The sequence below is a fragment of the Komagataella phaffii genome, chromosome 4 (genome assembly GCF_000027005.1).
Source record: "Komagataella phaffii GS115 chromosome 4, complete sequence".
In the NCBI taxonomy this organism is placed as follows: domain Eukaryota; kingdom Fungi; phylum Ascomycota; class Pichiomycetes; order Pichiales; family Pichiaceae; genus Komagataella; species Komagataella phaffii.
Window position 1 is genome coordinate 231,217 of NC_012966.1, and position 19,829 is coordinate 251,045.

General features: G+C 40.6%; 8 protein-coding genes across 8 annotated transcripts; 4 read left to right on the forward strand and 4 right to left on the reverse strand.

Moving 5' to 3' along the window:
* Nucleotides 1-176: 176 nt before the first annotated feature.
* On the forward strand, nt 177-7,986 carry PAS_chr4_0119 (Protein involved in cell morphogenesis and proliferation, associated with protein kinase Cbk1p; the record flags this gene model as incomplete). The annotated part of the gene is made up of 2 exons (XM_002493479.1): nt 177-7,502; nt 7,549-7,986. The coding sequence occupies 2 exons, from the start codon at nt 177-179 to the stop codon at nt 7,984-7,986; spliced, it is 7,764 nt and encodes a 2,587-aa protein (XP_002493524.1).
* A 176-nt stretch (nt 7,987-8,162) lies between these two features.
* On the forward strand, nt 8,163-9,344 carry PAS_chr4_0920 (uncharacterized protein; the record flags this gene model as incomplete). The annotated part of the gene is made up of 1 exon (XM_002493480.1): nt 8,163-9,344. One exon carries the CDS (start codon nt 8,163-8,165, stop codon nt 9,342-9,344), a length of 1,182 nt encoding a protein of 393 aa, XP_002493525.1.
* A 62-nt stretch (nt 9,345-9,406) lies between these two features.
* Nucleotides 9,407-10,276, reverse strand: PAS_chr4_0120 (Hypothetical protein; the record flags this gene model as incomplete). Its single annotated transcript, XM_002493481.1, has 1 exon — nt 9,407-10,276. One exon carries the CDS (start codon nt 10,274-10,276, stop codon nt 9,407-9,409), a length of 870 nt encoding a protein of 289 aa, XP_002493526.1.
* A 158-nt stretch (nt 10,277-10,434) lies between these two features.
* Nucleotides 10,435-12,012, reverse strand: PAS_chr4_0121 (Subunit beta of the cytosolic chaperonin Cct ring complex, related to Tcp1p; the record flags this gene model as incomplete). Its single annotated transcript, XM_002493482.1, has 1 exon — nt 10,435-12,012. The coding sequence occupies one exon, from the start codon at nt 12,010-12,012 to the stop codon at nt 10,435-10,437; it is 1,578 nt and encodes a 525-aa protein (XP_002493527.1).
* Nucleotides 12,013-12,476: 464 nt separating this feature from the next.
* Nucleotides 12,477-14,031, forward strand: PAS_chr4_0122 (putative transporter, member of the Ca2+-binding subfamily of the mitochondrial carrier family; the record flags this gene model as incomplete). The annotated part of the gene is made up of 2 exons (XM_002493483.1): nt 12,477-13,091; nt 13,189-14,031. 2 exons carry the CDS (start codon nt 12,477-12,479, stop codon nt 14,029-14,031), a joined length of 1,458 nt encoding a protein of 485 aa, XP_002493528.1.
* A 145-nt stretch (nt 14,032-14,176) lies between these two features.
* On the reverse strand, nt 14,177-15,241 carry PAS_chr4_0123 (Receptor for alpha-factor pheromone; the record flags this gene model as incomplete). Its single annotated transcript, XM_002493484.1, has 1 exon — nt 14,177-15,241. One exon carries the CDS (start codon nt 15,239-15,241, stop codon nt 14,177-14,179), a length of 1,065 nt encoding a protein of 354 aa, XP_002493529.1.
* An 882-nt stretch (nt 15,242-16,123) lies between these two features.
* Nucleotides 16,124-18,835, reverse strand: PAS_chr4_0124 (ATP-binding protein required for mismatch repair in mitosis and meiosis; the record flags this gene model as incomplete). The annotated part of the gene is made up of 1 exon (XM_002493485.1): nt 16,124-18,835. The coding sequence occupies one exon, from the start codon at nt 18,833-18,835 to the stop codon at nt 16,124-16,126; it is 2,712 nt and encodes a 903-aa protein (XP_002493530.1).
* Nucleotides 18,836-18,991: 156 nt separating this feature from the next.
* PAS_chr4_0125 (Hypothetical protein) lies at nt 18,992-19,702 on the forward strand (the record flags this gene model as incomplete). Its single annotated transcript, XM_002493486.1, has 1 exon — nt 18,992-19,702. One exon carries the CDS (start codon nt 18,992-18,994, stop codon nt 19,700-19,702), a length of 711 nt encoding a protein of 236 aa, XP_002493531.1.
* Nucleotides 19,703-19,829: the final 127 nt, after the last annotated feature.

Genomic DNA, 19,829 nt, shown 5'->3' on the forward strand with positions numbered 1-19,829 from the left:
TACCTCTGATCTTTAGTCCCCCAAAAAGTAAGTTGAATGGCGTCGCGAACTATTGTCAGTCAGGTGACCTTCAATAGGCATAATGGATTTCATCGTTTGGAGAGAGGATCGTATTCAACTATCATTGTTTGGAGGAAGGAACTGTTACAGAGTACCTATTTAGGCCTACCTAAACCATGAATGATCCAGGAATGAATAGTTATTCCTTTCCGCCTCAAAATAATGATGACAATAGTGAAGTTCTACCTGATTCTCCAGGTGAAACCAACAATGTTTACCAGAATCAATCAATAGATTTATCTTTGGAAGACCAAAGGGAACAGAGTGGGTTCTCTGATAATCACGGTGATGTGTTACCTATTTTGAGTAATATCAATGATTCTTATGAGAATTTCTCTTCAAACGTTTTAAATAAAGAAATCAGGCAATCTGCTCAACTTCCAACCTTGCCTCCAGACATTCTTGCCTCTAAAGAATCAGTGAACATTTCGAAATTACCTCAATTGTCCCCAAACGGCGTCGAAACTGGCAGTCATGGGTTAGGATTGAATCAGGTTACTCTCGATGATCCATCAACTAAACATACTGCAAACATCAGTCTGGAACATCAACAACAGACTAAGGATAACTATATTTATGAATCACAGAATACTTTGGACCTTAGAAGGAACCTGGCAACGGAATTTAAAACTCCAGCTGATTATGCTTTGCATATACTATTCACACAGTTTGTCAGATATGCGGAAAGAAAACTTCATTTATGTCTAGACCAATTTGCTTTAGACGATGAATTGGGAGTGGTCAATTTTCTTTCTGAAGCTGATCCCACTTTTGACAAAATAATTGACTCCCTTGGTAACATAGCAAAGAAAAACCCTAAACCGATTATTGATTCAGTGATGTTCTGGAGAAAGAGCAAGGCCGAAGTAGCGCTAATTGCCTCTCAAGAGGTGGATAGAAATATTGAATTGTTCAAGAAAGAGCGTTCCCATTTGAACAAATTAAAGGAGGAAAATCAAGACACGACTGTTGCTTCCGTCAGGCTTTCTGATTTGGAGATTTTGGTAAATGATTCCAAAGAGACGGCTCTTCAGGCTGATAGAAAATCTTTGGTAAGCACATTTCTTGTCTGTCGAGTCCTAATAGATGTTGTCAAGAAGACTCCAACAAAATCATTTACTGGAGATTTAGAAGAGAAGCTTGAAGATACCTGCTATTCACAACTTAAGTCAGCTGATCCTTTACTTTTGAGAACGAGTATAATTCGTACATCCAATTGGAACCTTTTTGCTGAGCTAATAAGTTGTCTTTCGGCAAAGCGCTTTATCAGCGTCAGCGACAGATTTATTGCAGATTTGGAAAAATATCCAACAGGCTATGTAGCATCGTCTGAGAAAAATTTATCAGAAGTTCAACTTAGTTTCATTATTCACGGGTCGAGATACCTTAAGCTGAAGACAATTCCATTGGAGTCGTTTGAGGATAGTGCAGACTTTATGAAAAGTTTTGGAAAATTCTTTTCAATGTGTCAAAATCCGAATTTACTCATTGTCTACTGTCAAGTTCTGAGCCATCTTCTTTACTCGGTAAGTGATGTTATCACCGCTGAAGTGAATCACCCCACTTGGGTTGAAGCCATCAATTTGATTTTTCAAAAGGCTCAGACGCTAAACAGTGCTGCTTCTTCTATTCCTTGGATTCATGTCATACAACTAACCACAGCTGCTTTATGTTCTTCAACAGAAGCAATCTTCAAGGATCATTGGGTTTCTTTAATTGACGATCTCGCCGCAAATCTCAACTCAAAGACCCCTATTCGAAACAAAGTCGTCATTATGAGATGTATTTGCAGACTATGTTGGGTATATCTTTACAGAAACACAGAATCGTTTAACTTAACGGTTAAGAAAATTCGATACGTCCATCTGTTACTTCAACCAAATGGCCAGACAACAGCGAACTCATCCAAGAAGAATGTTCATTGGCTAGTTTCCGACGATGAGCTTGTTGCCTCTGTGATTTACTTTTTTAGATTGTCATCTTTCAAGCTTTTGGATTCTGAAATGGAAAATAATCTGCTTCCTGTGATGCACTCTAATTTTTTTGGTAACTCAATCGGTTCACCGATGCTATTGACCACTACCATTAGGTGTTACGTACATGTGCTTAAGGATTCTGGTTCTACGGAGAGACCCCCTTTTCCAACTGACGAGGTTATAAACACTTTTGAATCTGAGTTGGATCAAACGCCTGCAGGACGGATTCCGTTCAAAGAAAACACATCTGCATACATTAACCATGAAGAGTTCTCCCATATCATAGGTGAATTGATCTTACACCTTGATCAGGTGTATGGAGCAAGTTCTCAAAAAGCCGCCTCGTCAGATAAGCTGTCGCATAAGTCTAGCGCTTCATTTTCCTCTTTGTCATCTGCTTCGTCGTTCAAGAACGCATTTACGTTCATGAAGTCAAATACCGATTCCCAGAAGAAGGACAAAGAACAATACTCATTACTGTTTGCATCGGTTATTGAAGTAATTCCGTGGTGCTTTTTCAACAAGGTAATAAGCTTCAGAAAGCTCGTCGAATTATTGGTACGAAATGCTTCTCATCCTGATGTCCTGATTGCAAGTGAGGCAATATCCGGTCTTAAAGTGTTCATGGTAAGCGGAAAGCAAAGTATTTTATTGAACACCTTTACAAATTATGCTTTCAAGCTTGAAGATAAAAACAATCACAACTCTCTGAACCACCAGTACCTTAACTCGAATGAGTACCTTCATTATCTTAACATTTACCATGAACTTCTAGAAAGCTGGCTCGACTCTCTCAAGAAGAGAAATGAAAAGAAATCAGCAAGGGTGGAACCCCTGCAGTCAGGGGATGCCTTACATTTACCAACCGAGATTATGCCGTTAGATATGGCTGACACAAGTGTAAGCAAAGAACAAGAGGTTATTGAACAACTGGAATTGAAGAGCATTGCAGCTATTATTGATGAGTTCGAAGGGAACGCAATGTTTTTTCTTTGTAGCCATAGTATTGATGTGAGAACGTTGGGAGTCAAACTGCTTAAATTGGTTGTTGAATTTGACAATTTTTTCAACGAAGCACCACAAGCGGGATCAAATGATAATGAAGGAAATGGCCATATCAGAGCAACTTCTAAATTTGCTGCAGAATTTGGAACAAGAGTTATTCAGGTTTTAGAAACGATTGACTTTTTCGAATTGATGACAGGCAACCTGAAACGTAATGAACTGAGTTACCCAGAAAAGTCCAGACTCAGCAAACTCCAATTAAAATCAAGAAAGGATACTTTAATTAAACTTGCAGAAAGTAATTATGGTGTTGATTCGGCCCTCTGGTTTAGGGTCTTCCCATCTATTCTTTCAATTTTTGTTGAGCGCTGCCCTATCCCCATTGCAATTTGTAGGACTTACAGCTGCGTTCGGATGGTCCAACTATATGATCAACTGTTAGACACTATCAATAATGATAAGGATATGGGCCAGAGTTACTCCATTATCAAGGAGTACAAAATTTATCTTATGATTGCATGTGCTTCTTTAACTTCAACGAGTGAACAGAGAATGCATATACCTCGCCTTTTGGGAAGCAATACAAGTGAGAACCATTTGGCAATGACGAAATCACATTCTAGAAAGAAGTCTCAACAAATGTTTACTCTGCAACATAGAACGATTACTAGCGTAAAATCCATCTTCAAAATGGTTATTCCTCTCCTAGGTACAAATTCAGTGGCACTGAAGGACACTGTAGTGTCCGGTTTGAGTTGTCTTAATGTCAATATTTTCACGTCTTTTTTAGAAAGCATTAAACCATATTTTCAGACTTTCGCCGACGATACTGTAACAAGTTCAATTACCACAGGGCCAGAAAATCTGATTCGAATTGAGCTAAGTCAGATTTTATACAAATTAACTGGTTCTTACCTGAAACCTGAGTTCATCAACTATGTTTATGCCGATCAAACTATTTTATCACAACTGTTAACATATATCAAAGAACTAAAATCTTTTCTTTCTGAAAATACTATTCAACAAAGTTTAGAATTTCAACCACTAAGAAGTTATTTCACAGGAATATTGGAGAATGTCTATCAGGGAATTCTACAAAGCGATGAGGACATAGATAAATGGCTACCTTTTGAAGCTCGAGTGGGGTGTTTTTCCTTTTTGGAAGAGTGGAGTAGCTATGGCCGATGTGTTCCCATTTCTACACGTAGATACGAAGTAATGCAAAAGAAAGCTGCCGCGTCTAAAGATGCCGTGTCCGAATGTGCCAATCTAGAAATGGAAAAAACGAAGCTACAAAGATTGGTGAATTCATGTATGGTATCTCTGTGCACGAGCCCCATTACAGAATCTGTAAACGAAGATGGTTTATCTGTTGTCATGTCTTTTGATATAAACAGCTTGATGACATGGATCGAATCATTGTGCAGGTCAAAAGATAAACAAGCACATGCGCAGGGGAAAGAAGCATTACTCAACGTCTTAGTAATGAATGACAATCTTCAGTCAATAATCGATATGATAATCCGAAATTGCTATTGCTACCATGAGAGCTCTGCATCGTCAGAAATATATTTCACCGTTCTCGTTCAGGCATTCATTCAGAAACCTAACTTTCCCATTAAACTATTTGAATGCATTTCCTTGGGACTTTTTGGTTCAGGTTCTGAGAACTTTAATATCAGGTCGCATGCCACTAAATTTTTAGTCGAAAGTGAGAAGAGGTTCTTCCATTCTTCCGTTAGTGAAAGGTTTACAGAGAGTATCAGAAGTAGGACCAGAGTTATCTACAAGAGGGCAATGTTTAACTTGGCCACATACTTTGCTTCTAGATACCAAGAAGAACATATGAAGGTAATCAGTGAGCTAACAATGATATTTCATTTAGTTGGGCCTGAGCAAAGGAGGGATGTCTTGGTATCCTTGATTCCATGGGTTCAAATTGTTAAACTTGAATTGGATCCGGAGAACCCAAATTATGCGTACTCTAATATGGTGATCCAGAACTTCTTTGAAATAACTATAAAATTTAGCGACAAGATACAAAATGAAGTTGAGGCCCTGTGGATTGCATTGGCAAATGGTAGTCATCCTCAAAATGCTCATGAAATTGCAAAATTCATAATGGACAATAGTATTGAAAGAAAAAATCCCATATTTGTTGGTATATCAAGACAGGTTTTCGTTTACTTATCGGCCTCTTCTGCCGGACCAGATCTTGTGAACCAACTAATCACAAACTTGGAGCCTAAATGTATGGTTCCTCAGCAACCAAAGACATTGTCCAATCCACCAATTGCACTTGATCTGCCATATGTTGCAAATATCTGGAAAGGGCTTCAGTTCAACTACAAAGTGGATGCGGTTTTCTCCCTAGGTCAATTATCGATGATATTTCTAGTTGACCTACTGGCAATCTCGCCAAGTATACTGAGAACCAAATTGGCTCTGCTTCTTCATGCTTCTTTCGTTCTGTTGGACCATTATCTTCGGGTTGTTCAGGATCAAGCATGTGTTTTGTTGATCCACTTACTTCATGAGCTAGCAATTGATAATGATAAGGCAAAAGAAATTTTCACATTTCTTAGACAGCCTGATTATTCTAAAAAGTTATGGGTGTACGATAATCTTCGAACCAATAGAAATGGTACCAGAACTCCCAGAAATATGGATAAATTGATTAGAGAGGTTTTGCAGATATTCACACCAATTTTTCCTGGACTCCAAGAAGAATGGAGTAGAACAGCATTGAAGTGGGCTACTAGTTGTGCCGTACGTCACATAGCATGCCGATCCTTCCAAATATTCAGATCGCTACTTTATTTCTTGGACCAGAGGATGTTAAAGGAGATGCTTCATAGGTTATCAAATACTATTTCTGATGGAACTCCAGATATTCAAGGGTTTTCGATGCAGATATTGATGACTTTGAACGCTGTGACAGCTGAGTTGAGCTCTGAAACATTGATTGACTTCCCCCAATTGTTTTGGTCCAGTGTTGCGTGTTTGAGTACAATCCACGAACAAGAATTTATAGAGGTTCTTTCATCACTTTCTAAATTTATTTCGAAGATCGATTTGGACTCTGAAGATACTGTCAATTGTTTGATCTCCACGTTTCCTCCCAAATGGGAAGGAAAATTCGAAGGATTGCAGCCAATAATTATGGTGGGCTTGAGGTCAAGTAATGCATATGAACCGTCATTAAGATTACTGAACCGCTTGAATTTGTTGAAAGACAGCAAGATTTTAGGCACAGGTGATCTTCGGTTGCTTTACGCCTTACTAGCTAACCTGCCCAGTTTCTTGCATGCTAGCACTGAAAATAATTTCCCTGAAGATGTGATAAATGCTGGTAAAGTTATCTCTCAAATGGCTGATGCCAACGACAAACCCGCACTTTCAGCTATCATTGATTCATTATTAAAGGATAAGTTCAGAAGGAAAAACGACTTCCTGAGTCAATTTTGTTCGGTCCTAAGACAATATTTCTTACCATTGTACGAAGCTCAGATTCTCGTATTTTTGTTGGGATTGCTACCAAATAAGATAGGCTGGATCAAGATAGAAGTAATGGATCTTTTGAAGTTTATTTTCCCAATTGTCAACTTGGAAAGCAGTCAGTTTACCGGAGTTGGAGCAGACCTTATAGCTCCTTTATTGAGGCTATTGTTGACAGATTATGCAGACCAAGCGCTGAGTGTTTTGGAAACTAATGTTCTGATCTCAGGATCCCAACTGGACCAAGATGTTCTACGCATGAGTTTGGGCAATGAGCATATCAAGAAAGAGTATGAAAAGACTGCTACTCTATTTGGAGTACCTGAACCAAGCGGTTGGGCCATTCCAATGCCTGCAATAACAGCCGCTACAACTCGAAATAATATACACGCAGTTTTTTCTACGTGTGTTGTCGCTTCCAACACTGAAGCTGAATTGGCTCACAACAATGAAGAGATACAGTTTCACTCGGAAGAGTATCCTCCTTATCAACCAATTGCTCAACCAACAGAGGATGCATACTCGGTGGTTAATAACAATACTGGAGAATGGGGACTGAACAATATGCTTGAAACATTAAATAACTTGGATTCATTCTTTACCAATGACGAACCAAGAACTTTCTTCGATGGAGGTGACCACAAGTACAATAATTCGATAGACACCAAGGCTAGTGGAATGGAAACAATCACTCAAATGGAATCAGCACCTCAAGTTTATGATAAGAAAGCATCGATGATCTTGAACAGAAGTCTTGCAAGGTCACCTTCGAATGCATCTTTTAAGAGTCCACTTATGGATGCCTTTAACCAACAATCAGGGCATACTTTCAGGAAGCACGATGAACTGAACGCCGAGGGCACAAATAACGAGGAGAACAAATCTTCAGTATACCCAGCTAGCGAGATTCCCCTGAACATGGAAAAATCCTCATATCTGTTATTTAGGGGTAGTAGAGGTTCTGTAAGGAAACCGTTTGCTGGGGATAGTCGATTTGCAGGCCACACAGCCAGTGAAGCCACGAGGCGTCAGCAGGAAAAATAAACCAGAGAGAAGGGAGCAGTTTGATAAGACTCCACCTTTGGGACCCACCAGCTCAGGATCTCAAATAAGTTCTGAGTTGCTTCAAAACGAACCAACATCTGGCAGGGTAAACCTTGAGGAAACACATTTTCGATTCGAAGGATTGCTGAGAACGAAACGGAAACAAAACAGGTTTAGTGTAAACTCAGGAAATGTCACGTCAAGCAATGATAATCTGCATACGCCTGTTCTCACTCGTAATTCATTCCCTGCCAGGTCACCTTCGTCTGGTAGTAGTGGAGGATTGAGTCCTGTATTCAACCCTGCTACAGCTCCTTCAAATGGTCCAAGCGGACCCAGAGGAAGAGATGTGCGCTCCTCTGTTTTTGGCCGCAACCACAGGAAATCATCTCCAAAGTCATAATTACATATAAAACTACATCAGCAATATCAAGTAACGTTTTACGGGTCATTAGTAGGCAGGCGAATCTGACTTCCGCACATAGAGGAGTTAATGGAATCTTTAATCTCGCGAACACCCTCAGGACAGCTTCTTATCCACCAAGCATAAGCCCTCCCTCACTTTCCACTACAACAAAAATGCCTGAGAAACTGGAAGAATGGGAGATAAAAAAGTACTGGGAGATATTTAGTGGTCTGAAGCCTGTTGACAACAAGCTTTCCGGCGACAGAGTCTCCGTGGTGTTCAAGAACTCTCAACTGAATACGGACCAACTGGCCCTGATTTGGGACTTGTCAGATATCGACCAAGATGGTGAACTAGACTTCGAAGAGTTCTGTATTGCAATGCGTCTTATATTTGACCTTGTAAATGGCACGATTGCAGAGCTTCCATCAACCTTGCCTAATTGGCTGGTTCCAGGTAGTAAGGCTCATCTGGTTCAAGCCAACTCGGCCGTATCGCAAGGATCGAATTATTCTGCCAACACGCAGGTGGACGATGATGATGAAGATGCAAAGTTGAGCTCCGATTTTGAATGGTACATCTCACCCGCTGACAAATCGTCGTATGAGAGTATCTATACCGCGTCCAGTGATCAGTATGGAAGGATCAAGTTCAACGACCTCCAAGAATTGTATGAGACTTTGGTCAAAGTACCTCAAACCGATATCAGTTCTGCCTGGAATTTAGTGAATCCAAAACAAGCGGAAACAATTGATAAGGATCAGTGTTTGGTCTTTCTGCATATCCTGAACCAAAGATCAAATGGCAAAAGGGTTCCTAGGGGTGTTCCAGCGTCCTTAAGGGCTACGTTCTCAAAAGAAACTCCAACATACGATCTAAAATCTTCCCAAGCCCAAGTCACCAAGCCCTCTTCGGCCCCTGGTCATGAATCTAGGAAACATTCTTTTGCTGATAGTTATCTCTCTAAGATTGGAGCAAGTCAAAACTCAAGTGCAGAGGTAGGAACAGATTTCAGTGCCACTAAGGATACGGATTGGGAAGAGGTTAGACTTACCAGACAATTACAAGATCTTGAAGAACTGATTTCAAAAGTGGAAAAAGATAGATCTCAGAGATTGGATCCCGATCCTGCTGTCAACGCATCATCTATGACCAAGTATGAACTAGAGCAACTGTTAAAGTACAAAGAGGACAAATTAACTTCATTGAAATCGTCCAATGGAGCGTCTAGTGGAAGTCTTTCCTCCATCAAAGCTGATGTAGATTTGATTGAAAGTCAAGTTCAAACCCTTCAGGAGTATCTACAATCTAAGAAGGAAGAGCTGAAGCAGTTACAGTCAACACTGAAAACATAGGGAAACAGCGATTACAGGAATAATCCCCAAGGAATAAATAATAAATAAAAATATATGTCTCTCTATTTCTTCTTGTCAGCTTCTGGTTCTGGATCAGGTGCTGGAGTAGGCAGCTTGAAAGATTCTGGTGTAAAGTCTTTTCCATCTCCAACTTGTTCCCAAACAGAAGAACCAACTGTGAAGTTTCTCCATGCTTGAGTCAACTCTAATGGCTCATATACCACACGTCTTTTCTCTGCGTCGTATCTAACTTCGGTGTAACCGGTTGTAGGGAAATCCTTTCTCAAAGGATGGCCTTGAAATCCATAATCGGTCATAATTCGTCTCAAATCAGGGTGTCCCTCAAAAAAGATACCAAACAGGTCATAGGTTTCTCTTTCAAACCAGTTGGCACCTTGGAATAGAGGAACAACAGAAGGTACAGGAGAGACTTCTGAGGCATAGGTCTTGATTCTAATACGAGAGTTGTGACGAACAGAAAGAAGGTTGTAAACAACATCAAAACGATTTGTTCGGGTTGGATAATCTGCAGCTGTGACATCCATACATGCCTTGAATTGCGCTGAAGTGTGGTCCTTCAAGAAAGTAGCCACTTGAGTCAATGCGCTTGGTGCGACATAAATTACCAGTTCGTCTTTCCAAACACTGAACTGTTGAACAAATTTGGGCAAGCATCCCATTATGTAACGACCAAACTTGTGCAACTCTTCGATCTGCTCTTTGTACTTCTCTGCAGGGTTATAAACTGGAGCATGGAGCTCACCATATTCTGGCCGGGGAAGGTCACGCAGTACGGGAAGGGGCTCTTCATCGGCTTTTCTTGACATTGAGGATTTGGAGAACCCCCTGAAAGAGTTCGTGGTCAATACCACAGCTCTTACAGCTAAAGGTTTCGTTCCAATAGCTCTTTGTATAGACCTAGCTGCGATCATAACTCAATGCTAATGCTGACTTTGGATATTTTCACGATTTCATTGGTTAGGCAGTCGTGTTCGGCCCAATCGCGAAGACAAACCTAGGTAACTTTGTATATTATGTAAGCTTACTTTGGTATGTATAAAATGTTAGAGTCTATCTGATGCTACCCAGTTCAACGATTACGGTCGGCAGTGCGTGGCTTGGCTCTGATGATATTGTCCACTCTCAGCAACACCTCAGCAGCCTCACTAGCAGAGTTTACCACAGCTCTCTTCAATTTGTATGATTCCATAACTCCTAACTGACGCATGTCTCCAACTGTCCCGTTAGATAGATTCAGACCTGATGTAGTCAATCCGCTATAAATTGCCGATCGTAGTCTTGCTACCAACTCACTTGAATCATAACCAGCATTGTCGGCTAAGATTGTAGGTAATTGTCTCAGAGCTCTTGCAAAAGCCTCAACAGCCAATTGTTTTTTTCCCTCTTGATTTTGGGCTTGAGTGTCAACAGCATTTGACATTATCATCTCGGAACATCCGCCACCTAAAACAGTACGAGTCTCTTTTGTCGTCTGTGATAATACCGATAAAGCATCGTGCAGTGATCTTTCAGCCTCGTCAAGAACCTGTTCGGTGGCTCCACGAAGAATGATAGTACAGGCAGCTCCTTCGGACACACCTGAAAACCGCGTCATGACCTCTTCTCCAATGATGACTTCTTCAATCAAATCACATTTTCCCAATTTGACCTTCCCTGGATAGTCAAATGTTGACACCACCTCACCACCGGTAACTAATGCCAATCTTTCCACACCATCAAAATCAGCATGTTCGATGGTATTGATGTTACTATCAGCCAACAATTGTTCAGGCCAGTCATATATCAATTGTCTGTTCACAAAACAGTTAATGTTGAAGTTCTTGATTTTTTCCACTTTAGCCTTCATCTTGTCTTTTTCAGCTTTTTCCAACTGAGCCAACTTGCTGGTAGAATCTACCTTGAATTTGGCTCCAAAGATTTTAACCTTATCAGTGTCCATGGATGTGTTAGCAATTAAGATGCTGGCATCCTTTATCTTCTTTGGCTGATCAAGTCCAAACTTCTTATTTAAAATGAAACCATCGTCCAAGTATGAATCAGAAAGCTGTCCGCCAATAATCTTGATCAATTGAATTCTTTCCAAACTTGTTGATCCGCGCAGTCTTAGAATGGCACTAACGGCTATTTCAGCAAATTTATCTCTATCTTGAGCCAGAATCTTCGACGAAAGCGTGGTCTTTGCAATATTGATCAAATCTTTTCTAAAAGCAGCATCATCATGTGAATTGTCTACGGCGACTTTATCCAAAGCTTCAAGAGCGGCCTTAGATGCTATGCGAAAACCTTCAATAATAGTTTGAGGATGAATCTTCCTGTCTACTAACTTTTCAGCCTCTCTTAGCAGTTCCGAAGCTAGAACTGTGACACTGGTGGTTCCATCACCAACCTCATCATCTTGAACTTTCGACAAGTTTACCAAAACCTTGGCAGCTGGGTTATCAAGAGGAATGGATTTCAAAATAGTGGCACCATCGTTGGTAACGATTGACTGTCCAGAACTGGCAGATGTCAACAGTTTGTCCATACCTTTTGGGCCCAAAGTGGTTTTGACCAAGTCGCCGACGGCTATAGCTCCCACAAACGCCGACAAACGAGCATTTTCGGCTCTTTCCTCTGAGACTTGATCTCCTAGAATGTTAACAGACATGTGTAAAGGGTGAGCTATAAGGGTACTATGATTTTTGCCTCTTCGTGATTTTATTTCTCTCTGTCGACCGCGATACCTACTGAAGTCCGGGTAAGACAAATAAAATAATATTGGATGAGACAGAGTTAAAACAGAGATGAAATTTTGTGCTAGAGAGAGATAAAAAAAGTGTATTTTTACAAGATCGGTTAAGTTAACTATGATGTTTCCATTTGGGCCCTTATCAAAGTTACTCTGGTTGATGTGAGTCGTAGAGACACTGCCAAGCAGCTCATCGGGTGAAATAAAGTTTGCTTATGTAATCGATATGGAGATCTGACCTTTCTCTCGCTTACAACTGGTGCACCCAGAAAACCCTATAAAATCTCCTCTCTTAGTTATACTTGTGTCTTCAAACTTGCGTCCGTTGTACCGATAATAATCCCTCGTTTCTTTTAGGATTTTGCATTTATGCTCTACCCATAATGATCTCCGTCGATAATCAAGCTCGGGTTCCCGATGCCCAGATGGAATCGTCTGAAGCCAGAGATCGGCGCTATAAGCAATTGTTCGAACGGCTAGACATCCAGCATTCGGGGGCCATTTCTTTAAGTGGGTTCAGAAAATCAGTGAAAGATCTGGACCATCCCATCAAGGATTCCAAAGATGCTGTGGAGGAAATTTTTCAATCTTTGGACAATCATAACCTCAATGCGGTTGACTTTGACTCGTTCAAAGAGTATTTAATTCGTGCAGAAACCCAAATAATCAAGGGTTTTCACAACTTGGATAAGGACCAAGACGGAATTATCAATCAAAATGATGTGAAAAATTACCTAGAGGGCCTAGGAGTGGAGGCCAATGATAAGCAAGTTGAACAATTTTTCAACAGGCTAGATACAAAGCATGATGGTGTAATTACATATGACGAGTTCAGAGACACCCTGCTGTTGATGCCACGGCTTAGTGGTTCTAGAGTTAAGACAGCTTACAAATTTATAAGTTCAGACTTGGAAAATGTTTCTTCGGATGGTGATTTCACTGTTGGCGAAGATATTCTGAACAGTATTGGATATTTTTTAGCAGGTGGTCTATCTGGGGTAGTCTCCAGAACTTGTACGGCTCCATTTGACAGAGTGAAAGTCTTTTTAATTGCCAGAACAGACTTGACCTCTACTTTACTACATTCAAAAAAAGAAGATAACGTCCAGCGTTGGAGAACTGAAACACCAAAAGATCCCTATTGACAAGATCAAGTCTCCAATTCTTAAAGCTGCAACCAGTATTTATAGACAAGGTGGTTTGCGGGGCTTTTATGTGGGTAACGGCCTCAACGTTTTAAAAGTTTTTCCAGAGAGTGCTATGAAGTTTGGTTCTTTTGAAGCCGCAAAAAGGTTCATGTGCACTGTGGAAGGAGTTAGTGATCCGACTCAATTATCAAAAGTTTCCACATTTGCAGCTGGAGGATTTGGTGGTGTTTGTGCTCAGATGACTGTTTACCCCATAGATACGCTTAAGTATCGTCTTCAATGTGCCAAGCTAGACTCTGACATCCGTGGCAACAGACTTCTATGGACCACTGCCAAACAAATGTATAAAGAAGGCGGTCTAAGGATCTTTTATCGAGGACTGTATGTTGGAATAATTGGTATGTTTCCTTATGCTGCCATTGACTTGGGAACATTTTCTACTTTGAAAAAATGGTACTTTCAAAAAGAGGCCGTTCTTCAAAATTGTGCACCAGAAGACGTGAAACTTCCTAATTACATTGTGCTTTCAATGGGTGCGTTGAGTGGAACGATTGGTGCTTCCATGGTTTATCCTGTTAATCTCATTAGAACCAGACTCCAAGCACAGGGTACGTATGCGCATCCTCATAGGTATAATGGATTCTTTGATGCTGCCAGGAAGACAATGGTGAAAGAAGGTGTTCCTGGTTTGTTCAAAGGTCTGCTACCCAACTTGGCGAAGGTTGCTCCAGCCGTGTCCATAAGCTATCTAATGTATGAAAATCTCAAAGATCTTTTCCAACTGGAATAACATCTTTAGATTCATCATGTCATGCACATTATTGCGTCTGTATTATAGAATATTTATCCATATGTACTTATCGAATTAAAGGTAACCAAAAACAATATAAAAGTAAAAGAGAAGTGAACGTGCTTGAAGAACCACAGCTTCAAGCCTAAAAATGAAGGTCTTCCGAAGTCCTATCACCCTTGATAAACCTGGGGCTTCCCTCTGTGTCAGTGGTAAAACACTCATCCTTTGCCGTCATGATCGTGAAACTCTTAGAGACGGCAGTGGTATCATCACTATAAGTAGAGGGAGAGTATCTATTCTTCCAAGCAAACGAACCAGTAGAGGTGGGAATATTAGAATTGTTTGCTGTGGCAGCCCACATGGATGAAAAAGGTAAAGACACCACAATTAACAGGAAACCCAAGGATGCTAAGGAGTCTCTGTCTCTAGTACCTGTATATCCCAGCACAATCAATATGCTTGGAATAATCAGAGTCTGACTGAACATGATGGCTAGTATATGGAACGTATCAAACTGTCTAAGTCCCAAGCTTCTTCTTACTTTGATGGCAAAGAACAATTTCAAGCTAAGGAGCAGACAAGCCCAATTGACGGAACTGGCAAAAAGTATCAATGGAACGTTCGAAGCCCAACGAGGGAAGTCAACATTTGAATTATACATGGATACGGATTGAAGTGTCGTAACGTAAAAGTTTATTGCGACAACTGCTGCGGCAAATAATGCAGTGAAAATGGTCACTATCCATCTGAGTGAGTTTTCGTAAACCCCTTTAAAGATAACGAACACCTGGTAGATCAAGGATATTTCAATGGACAGTATCAGCAAAGCATACAAGGTGTTGGTGACTACATTTATCCTCAAGTCCACACCGGCATGGGTTTCATTGGGAATTCTGGTGAACATGTAGGTAAGACTTGAGAATTGGTTGGTCAAGTAGTGGATGTAAAACCCAGAGTGGATTATCAGCAGTATTAGTGAACTTTGGTTCAGCACGAAGATTGGAGTCTTCCAGCTTTTGGAGACCACAAATAACATCAAGGTACAAAACATCCCAACACCGATACGGGCACCATATACGATGGCATATTTGACGACGTAAAAATGATAATCGTCTAGTTCAGCAAAAGTCGCATCTGTCTCACCATAGAGCGAGGTGAAATTTAATAGCTGTTGGGAAGGGTCGAAACTGTCTGAATATTCTTCCATTTTCTCCTCAGCTCAATCCGATTTAGAGTCAGAGTACAACCTGACTAGTGTATTATATAGACATTGAAATCTGGTTGCATCGCCAAAGACTTGAAACTCCACGTTTGGAGTTCACTGTTTGACAGTCTGAAGACAGCTTCCCTTTTGGGATTATGACAACGTACAGGTTTCGTGCAGTAAATGTTGTGCATATGTGTGATGTGATCGGTGCACTACCAGGGCTACCTCTCAACAAGCGTAGAACGACACCAGAAAAAAAAATTCAAAAGCCGTTGAAAAAAAAATTCAGGAAATATCCTGAGCAGGCAATAATCAAACGGCCTCTACGGTAAAAGTTGAATAGAAAAATTCGTTAAAAACTATTTAATGGCCGACACACAACATTGGGAGATTCTACAAGATCCTAACAACGTTGCCATTGTTAGAGAAACTTGTCAGACAGCCTCTTGCGCCCACCCTAAGAGTCCCTCCCTAAAGAGTACACAACAAAGGGTCAAGATCATCGCTCCTTTAAGGAGAGTTACAAGTAACTCTCACGAACTAAAGGCAAAAAAGTGATAGATGACCAGACCGCTAAGGATCCGGACAAGCTAGTAAACTTCTCACTCTTGGGCACAAGGGTATCTACCTCATCAACCAAGTTGGAAACAGTGGCTCTTTTTTAAAAGAGTCAAAGGGACGTGTCCTATAGAAATGATCCTATGAAGTACGTCGACGAAGAAAAGAAAAATAGAACAGGGCGATTTGCATCTGTTTAAATACCCAAGTCCATGGTTGTGAGCGCGTGTCTTTTTTCAGTGATGCACGATTCTGCACATACTAGTAAAAGATTAGGGCTATTACTATCAAAATCGGTCGAACCAAGTGGAATATTCTTAGGGCCTAAACAATATAATCATCTTGGAACGGTTTCAAATCGCTCAGCTCAATAAGGTGTCTCATAGTGGGTCTTCCATGAGGGCAATTCCAGGGCTTATCTAATCCACTCAAATGGTGGACTACCCTAGTCATCGTTTTCATAGATAGTGATTTCCCAATCATGATACTTGCCCTACAAGCCCTCATGGCGAACATGGATCGTATCTTGGATGGCCTCACGTGTGCTAATAGATTCTCTTTGCTGATCCCTTGATTTTCTTTAAGTAGATGGACCAGCTCATGAAAATCTGCTATGTCAAATACTGTTCCTTTTGACATTGGAATGGAAAGTAATTGAATCCTTTTCCCTGCCTCATTTTCCTCTTGAAACTTAATAGAAAATCCGTTCTTGCTGAAGATTTCGATGTTGTCTTGAACTAATACTTCATCTAGAAGATTTAACTCAATGAACTGTGGCACCACCAGCGGCTGGCTTAGAAACTGTGTGTTCTTCTGAAAGTTTTCAAAATTATATTTCTCGTCAGATGCATGTTGGTCTACAATAAAAAGGTCTTGCTTCCCTTCTGTCGACTTTTTAGTAACGATGATGAATCCAAGATTGAACTGACCGACTACCTTCATTTTCAAAAAGTCTGTCTTGGAAACTCTCATTGTCAAGGCTTCTTCTGCTACTTCTTTGTCAGTGATGTCATCTTTGGCAACTTCTAAAGAAGTCTTTTCGGAATCAACTGCGTTGATCAGTCTGGAAGTATTGGAGGCAAATTGTTGTGCAATTTTTTGGCTTTCTATTGCAACTGTTCCGACGTATCTTTGTGAGTTCAGGCGTTTGGCTCGGGAAAAGTTTAAAATAGGGACAGTTGATGAGTAGGAAGCTAGTAGGTCTATCTCCGAAGTTGCATTGTTTTGCTTACTTGGTTCTTGAAATATTTCTGTTACTAGTTGAGGGCGATTCTTTGGGATCTGTCTAGTAGTCGGGGAATTGTACTCTATTATGTCCGCATGGTCTGATCCGTCTTCTTCATCAATGATTTCTGCATTAACTAGTTCAGAATCATTACTCGGCTCTTGGTTTTTTATCCCATTCTCTACTATGTTTTCTTCATCAATTGACTTTTCAGTAGCCTTTGATCTACCAAAACCACCTCTCCCCTCGCCAATATGCTTTTCATCGATTATTACTACATCGTCCGGCCCTTGGTGATCATTATCTTCAACAGAGTACACTCTGGTGATTGATAAATTATTAGAATCATCATTGGGAGTACTCGTTCCCTGGTCATCCACTTCATCTTCTTCTGAATAGTCACTCTTAGAACTTTCTTCTTCCTTCCTTTGATTCGAAGAATTATCTCTTTCGTCCAATCGATAATTTCGTACTGTCTTTACTGTCCTTGGAGGGGATAAGGTCGTCAAAACTACTCCCACGTCGTTTCCGATATCTTGATCTGGCTCAGTGGCACCAGTATGTTCCTCAGAATCTTCACGAACAAAGAGAGAGAGCTCAGTTGTCGTATTGTTCGTATCTTCAACATGTAAACTAGCATCCTTCAGCCTCTTCGTCCTCTCGTTGATTGTGGAGTAAATATCGCTACGTTTCCTTTGTCTAAAGCTGGTATCTCCTGTAGGTCTCTGAAGCATACTAGAGTCTACCAGAGTAGATGTTTCTTGCTTTGGAATAATGTGTGATTGAGAATTAAACTCGTTAATTAATGCATCAATCAAAGACTCTAGAACCTGGTCTTCATGGTGAATCATTATAGTCCGCTTGTCAGGGGTAACGTTTATATCCAGATAGTTTGGATCCAACTTCAAGTTGAGTACAACCATTGGATACTGCAGATGATTGAACGTCTTGTATGCTTCATTGATCTTCTTGGATAATTGTGCCAGATCTACCGGCCTTCCATTAATGAAAAATAATTGTCTATCAGAAGATGCTCTTCCCTGACCAAAAGAGCAATTTGAAATGTAACCTTCTACCGACAGTTCAAACTCTTCGGAGTACTTAGCGGATATGCTCAACTGTATGTTAATAGGAATCAATCCGTTCAGTGCTCCTGCACCAAACACATTGACAAGGTTTCCTTTCAAAGAGGCGCCTTGTGTTGCCAACATCTGATTCTTTTTACCCTTTGCTGTTATATGATTGACCATAATACGTCTCTGTGTATTGATCACAGCGTAGCTTTGAAGTACTGTCATCAATTTGTAAAAATCTCTCTTGGCATGCTTGACGAGCTCCTTTCTGCGAACAGGCAAGTTTTCAAAAATGTTTGATATGGTGACTTCTGTGCCTTTCTTGGCTGAGATCGAAGAACTTTTGATCAGTTTGCCCGAATGGTCATACTCCAGCTTGCTAGCTGCGACATCTGGATCAGGACATGTAACAATGGTAACATTGCTTATATTGCACAATGAACTCATTGCCTCTCCCCTAAAGCCCAAAGTACTGACGGCTTGCAAATCCTCAAAACTTGAAAGTTTTGAAGTGTAATAAGGAGAGCATACAAATGGATGATCTTCCACTGAAATTCCAACCCCATCGTCAGACACTTGAATGGAATCCAGACCGTAGTCTTTGATGGTAATCTGAATCTGGGAACTGTTGGCATCAATAGCATTCTCTACCAGCTCCTTCACAGCAGCTGTGAGATCAATGATCAACTGACCCGATGATAGCTTATGGGCATCTTTTTCACTTATCTGGGTGATCATGGGTGACGCGTACACCTCAAACACGAAATGATTAGATAAAGAAACCGCGAACTTATCTCATATGGAGGATAGGTTCGGAACTTCAACTTTGAAGCCTTAAACTTACCATAAGACTATGATAACCTCTTCGGGTAGGAACTAAACGATTCTAGCGGTATGAATTTGCAAACAGGCACTGACAGTAAGACTGCAAATGCCTCGAATGCGCCACCAGAAGATGAATTAGTACGATTGCCTCAAATATACCAAATGACGATAGACTACATACTCATCTGGATAGAACTGATATGGTACTATAGGGGATTGTATCCAGCAGAATCTTTCAAAGCCAAACAGGCATTTTACACTAAGGTTTATCAGAATAGACATCCAGATTTACAGGCGTACCTTGATGATTTGAGAGGAGATTTGATGGACCTTCTCCAGAACGGGCAACTTTGTAAAATCCATCTAAGAATCTTTGAACACAACAAGGTTATTGAAAGTTACACCATCAACGTGATTAACTCTCCCATCCTTTATGAATCGTTTGCCCTTGAAGAGGATGTTATCATATCTAACGAAGACTATCCACTTGCTATGATATATGCTGAGTTCCAGGCATCACTCAATTCACTTATTTCAGAGCTATCAGGTATATCGAACCAATATCCTGTCAGTCAAACCCAAGAAGATGACAATTACAAGTTCAAGATATATATATCCCCAAATGCGGGTACCAATGATCTCTATTCGAAGCTGGTAGTGAACGCTAATTGGACGTTGACTTCACGGAGACCTCAAAATGCCCCAGTTCATTTGAACCGAGCACGAGCTGTTGATCTGGGCTTCTTAAATATCCAGACAACTTTTAACATAAGAAGTTAAATCTGGTCCTGATCACACTTAGAGTTTTTTCCAGTTTATGTGGGATAATCCATCTGAAGCAGATCCTAATCTTCTCGAACTAAATATCTGTATAGAAATCTCATCTCATCCTTAGCATCAAAGCCTA